The following is an 8732-nucleotide window of genomic DNA, read 5'->3' as shown; positions in this document are numbered from 1 at the left end:
TGGCGGAGGGATACAACCGGCCCGGCCTGGCGCTACTTTTTAACGAACGAGCCGTTAACGTGCAGCGCCGAGGATGCGCTGGCTGCCACAGCCGGGCCGGCGCCCGGGACGGAGCGGGACACTCTCCCCATGGGAGGCCAGCGCCGACCGCTTCCGGGGGCACGCGGGATGTTTACCGGGGAGGAGGCGGTTGCGATGGTAACAGGCGCTTCCGGTCGTGGCGCCCCGGGTACCAAAGAGCGAGCAAAAAGTTACAGACCGCGGGTGACCACGAGCAGCGCGACGGGAGCAGCGGCGGGCCCGGCCCGCAGCCGGCGGCGGAGGGGCGGCGATGCCGGGCCGCTCCCGCTAGGCCCGGTGGGTGGCCTCCCGTGGAGAGGTAGGGGTGCGGGGCCGGCGGGGCGCGCATGCGCCCTGCGCCGCGTTGCATGCCGGGAGCTGTAGTCCGGGCGGGCCGTGCCGCGGGGCGCGGGGAGGGAGGGGGCGCCATGACAGGGGCCGCCCCGCCGGCAGGTGCTGAGGGCCCGAGGGGCCTGCCCTCTGCTTGTCCCCCGGGGCTCGGCGCCGAGGGAGGGAGGGAGGGAGGCTGGCTGGCCTCAGCAGAGCCGCCGCGTCGCCTCGTCTGCGGGTGATGTCCGCAAAGCGGGGTCCGTCACCCGGTGTGTGAGAGGCCGATCCACACACAGAGCCGAGATAGTTGCTTTAATACCCAGGTCTACGCAGAAGAGGGAGCAGGGCGGTATTCCGCAAAGGAGGCTCAGCTTCCTGGAACTCAAGGGCTGCTTTTATGCCCAAAAGCACGCACGATTGGCCAGCTAATTGCTCGCTTCCGTTCCAAGTGGCGATGCTGAGAGATGTCACTTGGCTGCTCCAGCAGTGAGGGCAGCGTTGCTGGTGGGGGTCCCTCTAGCCCGAGGGTGGGTGTTTTTGCATACTAATAGCACATTAATTAATGTATTAATGGTACGTTAACATGGTGAATCCAGTTACTCGGTGTGTTCTACCTAGTGCTCAGGGCTGTAACCAAGATAAGCTGTGGGAGTGCTCCTTTCCATCCCTGTGGTCTGCCTAGCCAGTGTCCTGCAGGCCTGTTGCAAGGGTGGGCTGTGGACTACTTGGGGCATGTTTTTCTCTTAAGTGGAATCTGGGTTTCTGTGATTCTTACTGTTTCACTGCTAACAAGTCTGCATGTCTTCTTTTGTTTTCTTTTTTGTGATTTTTCCCCAAATGTGATTTTTTTCCCCCACAATTTTAATGACTTCCATTGATAACTGACATCATGGGGACTGTCAGCGTTGATGAAGAATAAAGCAAGCTGGATGCTTAGCAGGTCTCTGTGTTTTCCCAGGTTCCAGTGCTCATCAGGATGAGCATCCTCCAGTGAGCTTATTAGCAACCCTTACCCTACTCTTGAGGCTGTTGTTTATCCCTTAGCAGTCCTTCCTTTTCCCTTGAGGAGTGGGGCCTCCAGCAGCTGCTTCAGCTGCGCCCATGCACCTCTAGTATGAGGAGAGCAAGGAATGCTCACACTAAGGACTCCTTCAGTGCCCCTGTCAGGGAAGGTCAGTGTGAAAAGGAGCTAGTATCTGTGGAACAGCAGAAGATTGGCCTGATGCTCAGGAGGTGGGATGTTCCCATCATTTATCAATGTCCCTTGCAGGGATTGCAGTTTGTAAAGTGAAACATGCTGTGTGCCAATTCTGCAGTGTTAACAATTCCAGGTTTTTAAGTTGTGAAAACTGACAAGTGATTAAATATAATATATTTATTTTGTATGTTAATAAGATACTTGAAATACCTTAGGGACACCTTCTCCCTTGCTTTCCTGAAAAACTCTGCCCTGGTTTTCCTGTGCCAGTCATCTGTTTTATCTTACACATGTTCGACGTTAGGTTGGGGAAGAGGACAAACCTGGAAAGCAATGCTTTAATGCACTCTGTACTTGAAAGGGAATGTCTTTAAAAACTATTGATTTGAGATGTTCAATACAAACAATTAAATAACCCCCCTCACTGTGTTTACAACTTGACAAACACTGAAGTTAGTCTATCAGTAGCTGAAAGTCCAGGCAAAATAAGCTTATCATCTTTAGTTATACAACGGGCCAGATTGATTTTTTTTTTCCCCACAAAACTCAGTGTTGTAACTTTTTGTTCTACTGATCATTAAAGTTTATACAATTGGAAAGGAGCCCCTGTATTGCAGTAAATAATGCCCATCTTTAGGTTCTTCTTAATGAAGTCAAGATTCAATCATGACCCATTTGAGAATAATAATAATCTTTTCTGTGTTTCAATAGCTGGTCTTCAGAAGCGGCTGCTTCACTGATCACAAAGTATAAGAGAAATAAAAAGTACTCTTCCAAAACATGTGTGGCAATGACTGAAAAATAAGCAGGAAAGGTCAGTGTCAGGGTTGTAAGTAAATGACCGTCTGTCAGGTTTTTGTGGAGACTTACGTGAACTCAGAGGATTATTTTCCAGAGAGTAGCCTTACTTAAATGGAAATACAATTTTGTAATTTAGGAGTCTAAGCAGAGAAAGTTTGTCTTTTTCTAAAACTTACCTACAAGCCATTTCAAGATTTGCTTTCCTAATTATGTCTGTATAATTCCTACAGTGACATATGTTGCTGTATGACTATGAATAGGCATTTGAGGGACAGAGGGATTCACAGACTAAGCTTACCTCTGTCTTGTAGATTCTTGCATTAGCAGGTTTTTATGGCTGTTCTGTTTCAGCAGTCATTTTGCTGGCAGCAGGAAAATGTAACTGAAATAGTAGGAATGCAAACCAATTCTGTTATTGACTATGCTAAACCAACAGAGATTTTAGATTAAGTTTGGTGGAATACAAATTTTATGGGTTACTTTGCAAGCAGAATGTTGGTTTTGAGGAGATATGAAACCCTATAAACCTGTGTTTTGTGCTTTGAATTTAGAGGTCAGGCTAGTAAGAAGTGCAGTGTGGTTAGCACATTTGTTTGCTTTATATAGATTATAATGTTTGCTTTCATGAAAGCCCAGCTGGATTACCCAGGATAAAACTGATAGGCAAGAGTGAGGCAGCTGAGTACTTACACTCTCACAAAGAAACTTTGATCTCTTTCCAAGGAGGCTGGCAATTGGAAAAAAATATTAAACTTCTAAAAATACTTTATCTGTTTTAAAGCTATGAACATATTATGAAATGCCACTGACAATGTTTTAAGCAAAGCTGAGTAGAATTTCCACTTAAGATTTATTTAATTTTAGCTTAATTTCCGCTTAAAAAAACTTAATCTTAGTTGCACTGACTACTGCTGCCATTCCAATCCTATCACCTTCCAGGGTTTGATACCAAAGAAAAGCTGTAACTGTTGAGGTAATAGTTCTTCAGCATGGGGATTTAGCTACATTGAAGGCTTCTGTGAAGCCATTAAATATTCCCCATGTGTCCACTGGGAAGTCGGCTCACTGATGCATGCCACATGCCACATGATTCCAATGGTTAATTGTAACTAACAGGAGTGTTCCCTTGCCAGAAATAGCTGTAGAGATGAACTGGGAGGAGTTCATACGATCTGACTCTGGGTATTTGATTTAACCAGCTAAATTAGCCAGCTAATCTTTCTGGGCTCCATCTGTAATAAAGTCCTCCTCATACTGCAGTAGCAGTGTGTCAGACTCTTTCCTGAGCTGATTTAACCCTGTAGCCCAGCAAAATACTCTGTACTTAAATCAGCTTTTATGAGGTTGAGGATGCACCTGACTAGAGCATGGTAAAGAGCAGGAGTTTATGGCTAGTAGGTGCTGACATTCTGATTTTGATGGTGGTGAGCTGAGCCTGGGATGCAGTTAATTTAGTAGATGAATAGTGAACTAAGCAAGAAGAGAAGGAAGAGTCTGGGCTTTTAGTGATTTGTTCTCCTCTTGTCCTCTGTTCTTGCCAGGGCATCCACAGTTGGCCAGTGCTGGAGACAAGATACTGGGTTGATCCGAGATGGCCATTCTTAGGAACTACAGATTTTTTGTAAGATCTTAATCAGCTTTAATAATTGGAATGCCTAGGGACCTGAATGCAGTGGGTGTAGAACACAGTCAGAACCAGATCCACACGGAGCCTTGGGCACTATAATGTTCAGTCAAATCAATCCTTCATCATTCATCCCTAGAAGTGTAACAACTGCAGTGAAATGTGTTGCATGTTTTCAAGTTTTTCTTCCTTTTCCCCACCATTTTTAGATGACTGTTCAGAGCGGTGAGAGATAGAAGAGCAAATAGTCTAAAGTGGAGAACAAATCAAACAGAAGTTTCTCTCAGCTTGGATTAGTATTTTAATCACTGAGTAGCTGAATAAAACCAGGATGAATAGTATGGATACCAGCTGTTTTTTGAAGGAAGGCAGCAGGCTCCACCTTTTTTTGAATCTTGATCTATTAAGTTCTAGATTTCCTTTCTGGACCAAAATCACTCTGGCATGAAAGATGGTGGGAAGTTTGTTTTGTGAAGGTCAGAAATGAGCTACGTTCATCAGTACTTGGCACAATAAGCATCTGCAGTAGCAGAAAAGAGGCTGTGAGTGCTTGGGAAACTTCAGGACACAAACTGAGATGCTGACAGAGCATTTGTGGTTTCAAGGTTAGGTAACTGCTGGAGAAGCATTTTGGTGACAGCAATTTTGGACCCATATATCTGAAGAGGGAACCAGAAGTGAATTTAAGGTTCAGGAATTTCCAGGAAGTCCAAAGCATCTTGTAGGAACTTGGTCTGAAATGCCTGACTTTGCAGACACTACACTTGCAAGAAACATAGTGCTTATACTGACATGAAAGGCTTGATGAAAAATTCACACTACACACGTGGTCAGAGCTGGTGTTTAAAAATCTAAAGGATGGGGGTCTAAGTTGCTCCTTCAGCAAGCACTTTTGGTATAAATGTTTCTTTCACCATTAAGACTGTTGTTCATACCACCATCAAAATTGCATTAGGAAAAACCCTTCATCTGTATCTTTTGCTATTTTATATTTGTAATAACCTTTTAAAAAAGCTAAATACTGACTTAAACATCAGTGCCATACTTCCAGTATTTTTAATTTTTACTTCTGCTCTGCTTTAAGTTTGGAAGAAAGTGCTTGTTCTTCAGATATTATTTGGCCTTTAATGGGCTTTATCCCATACCTGCTGTGACTGATGGTTGCACTGAAGCTGCCATGGTTAGTGAGAAGTCAGTAATCTGTGAGGTTCGCCCCCCCCAAGTATTTTTGAAGTCTGCAAGCTGTCCCTTGAAATTTAATACTCTGCATTCCTATAATAGAAAAATTGAGATAATGGGTTTTAAGGAGCCTAGCATAAAGGATGAAGTGAAGGTGAAGAATTTTAACAAGAAGAATCTCTGTTCAGATAAAATAAGCATGTTTTGATCATTGTAAAAACCTCCCTGATCCTTCAAATACTAAAACCTCTGTAAGTTTCAGTATCACTGGAAATCTGCACCTGCAGCAAGATATTTCTGTGGCAAAGAATAAAACACATATCACAGGGAATATCACCTTTCTCAAAATAGTTAAGCCCTATACTGATCTGTAATTGTGATTCTCCATGGCTGAAGAAAGTCTTACCTTGAAATGGCTGGCCACAGCACGTGCACAAGTGGTGGCATCTGCTACAAGCAGCCTTTGGTTTCACAGCAGCTTCTGCCTCAAGGTGCATGGTTGGATTTAGCGTGCATTTAAATTAAAAATCAGTGAAAACATTCACATCTTTGATGTTAAACATATGGACCCATCCTGTGGTGGGGTGAAGTGTTAGTATAGAGAAGGAGAAAAAAGCTGTCATAGTCAAACACTCTATTTGTGGGAGAGGACATGCCTTTGTTAACTAAAGAGGAGCTTGCAACACCTGCAGTGGAATGGGCCCAGCAAACCCGTGGTGTAAACAGTATCACTTGTGCTTCTTCCCGAGGATGGCAAGTGGGGACCCCTGGAGCAGAAGCACTTGAGATACGGAGGTGTCAGACCTTTGGCTGGTACAGGTCACCAGGGCTAAGCTGGAATCAGGGAGCGTGGAGCAGCCGAGGGAGCTGCTGGCTGTTCGTACTGTTTGCATAGCGTCGCCCAGACGTGTCGGTGTACCTTCCAGCTTGTCCCTGTCAGCTGAGCCAGCTTGCTTATCGCTCAAGTGGATGTTAAAAGCTTTCGGAGTAGAGCCCCTGTCCACAAAGATAGCTGTCTAGATCGGAACGTATCCTCGGGAAACGCCATCTCTCTGCACTGGAACTTATATTTTGCTCAAGAACCGAGGTGGGAAGATACAAACAGCTTTGAAGGAAGGCAATAAGCGTTAAATAACGTGTTTGTGTGGTTTGTTTTGGTTTTTTTCCTCCCCTCCACTACTGGGAAACACAGGAGGAGGGAAGGACCGGAGCAGCCTCAGAAGCGGCGAAGCTGCAGGGCTGGGGCTGGATTTGCTGGGCGAGAGCTCGCCCTGGCGGCCTGCCTGGAGCTTGTCCCGTTAAGAGATCCCCTCTGCCAGGCCTTTACCTTCAACCACTTTTGGCTGGTTTACCTTTATTGTTCCTGCTACTTTTAAGTATTTAATAATTGCATTCTCATTTTCACATTGCCTTTATGTGTTCATCCCCATAAACAGACACTAAGACTGGAAAGAGCCATTTCTCAAATATATTTTTTCATCTACCCTTTGTATATATATTGTGCCCATGCATGTATTTAAAAAAGTATTTATCTAACTTTTTAATAAGGAACCTTTTATTGTTTGTTTTTTTTCTTGGTGGTTATACAACTTGCTCCCCTTGCAAATGTGTCATGACCTCTCTCTTCTTGTGTCCCAGAAAGACACTCTTCCCAGCACTGCCAGGGAAGGTTAATTGACAACCTTTCAGCAACATTTGTTTGTGTCAGGAGAAACCTTCCATCTTCCTCCATTCACAGACATGATAAATAAACTGCAGGAGCCTATGAACTCTAGACCTGGTGACTGTAGAGAAACAAGTGCCAGGATCTCAGTGAATAGCTGGAGGTGTAATTTGTTTGTTATATCTGGCTTTTTTTTTTTTTTTTCTTATATTTTAGGTCAAGACTAACATACCTGGAAAATACATAGTGAAAGGACATTAAACAGAGAAAAACAACTTTGAGCTTTTCAGGGTAAGGCAAAAATATATTTCTTTGTAATTAGTTTTGTAAAATCCAGGTTTATATCAATGTAAAGCCTGTGTACCAATTTTATGTCCAAATATATTTAAAATTCAGGAAGATCCTTATATCAGCACTGTGAAATGCATTTTAAGGATGAGACCACTGTTTTTGTGTTTTTTTTTCCTTACTAGACTTTGAATGATGATAGTCCATATTGACCAGGTGGATCTGGTTCTAGCCAGGAAACCACCTTGGCCAACCCAGGTATACCTAGAGTACTGGCCATATGAAGACTAAGGCACAGGCCTGAGCTTAAGTGCAACTTGGAGGCCAACAGGTGTGAGGTGTGTGGGTGGAGACACAGCTAAGGCTTCTCCCAGCTGTTCTTGCAGGACTACGGTCTAGGTTACACAGCTGTGCCATATCAGTGCATAGCTGCAGCACTGGCAGCTGAAGTCTGGGAAGTGTGGATAGATAAAGATGATAGCAAAGGTTTTGCACAAGAAAAAGGTTGGGGGTGTTGAAGATAGGTGGAGCCTCTTTTTTTGCCTAGAGTTTTGACTCTGAAGTGGTATTTCCTGCTTTGAGTTAGGGGGTAGTGAGAAACCCCAACTTTTAGATGTTCTAGCTATGCAAACAAGTATGAAATCTCTCTTTTCTTACTGCTACTATGGTCTGAATTCAGTACACTCTGGCAACCCCTTGTATTTTCATCACTGTAAAAGTGCCAGAAAGCTGAGCAGGTTGGTGAGTGAGCTACAGGATAATATAATGAAAAATAAATGAAGTATTGATCAGGACAGAACTGTTTTTCTCTAGTCTGTTACTCTTCTGCACTTGGTTTCTTAAGTACACTATGCACAAAACTTCTTTTCAGCTTTTTTCTTTGATGTTAGACCATCCTTTCTATTTCTGGGCCAAGTGATTTAATTATTGCATGCAAAGTGGAACAGCTTTAATAGGAGTAAGAATGAATATCAGGATTTCATGCCCAGCTACGTTTTTTTATGTGCTTTTAGCCTGACATTTCTCCGTCATTTTAAGTGCTAACTCATTTGGCTCTCTGTTCCATTTCTTGGTGTATGAGTGTTTCATCTGTAGCTGCCTCACTATCCTTATGTGTTAGGAGCATTTTTTTCAGCCTTTGTGAAAAGTGTGTGTTTCATTTGGTGGCAAGGCTGTTTAAAATTGTTTCCTTGCCAGTATATGAGTCCTGCAGATGTAATCCAGGATTGTTTATCTCTTTAATATTCTGTGTCACGTAGGATGGGATATTTAACACCAAAAAGGGTGCACCTTCTAAGATAAATGGTGTTGGTAGGATGAGAGTATCTGAGCTAGGTGATGAGTTGACAGTGCAAACCCAGCTGTAGGATACAGTGGTGCTTAGACTTACATAGCTATGAGTTTAATAAAAGTTTAAAAAAGGTTTGTTGTTGAGGGGGTTGTTTTTCTAAGCTGTTTTTTACCAAAAGGTAGTAAGTCAGCATGTAGTTGTAACTCTCAGTACTTCTGAAAGCAAACTGATTTTTAGAATGTATGAGAGCTACTATGACAGATGGAAAAACTGTGCAGTTTTTCTTTGAGTCGCAGGT

At 43.6% G+C, this 8732-nt stretch overlaps 1 protein-coding gene across 2 annotated transcripts in view; it reads left to right on the top strand.

Moving 5' to 3' along the window:
* Positions 1-164: 164 nt before the first annotated feature.
* Positions 165-8732, top strand: part of NT5DC3 (5'-nucleotidase domain containing 3) — a 43575-nt gene continuing 35007 nt past the window's right edge. The window contains exon 1 of one of the 2 annotated variants that reach the window (XM_051621244.1): positions 165-379. In XM_051621244.1, coding sequence (XP_051477204.1) covers positions 169-379 — 211 coding nt within the window. In that variant the 5' untranslated portion in view covers positions 165-168. Of the gene's footprint in view, positions 380-7076; positions 7147-8732 lie in introns of those variants that run through there. The other variant, XM_051621260.1, reaches the window with a different exon arrangement.

The sequence above is a fragment of the Apus apus genome, chromosome 1, assembly GCF_020740795.1.
Source record: "Apus apus isolate bApuApu2 chromosome 1, bApuApu2.pri.cur, whole genome shotgun sequence".
NCBI classification, from domain to species: Eukaryota; Metazoa; Chordata; class Aves; order Apodiformes; family Apodidae; genus Apus; species Apus apus.
The sequence above is the reverse complement of the archived record's forward strand: the minus strand, read 5'-3'. Positions and strand labels throughout refer to the sequence as shown.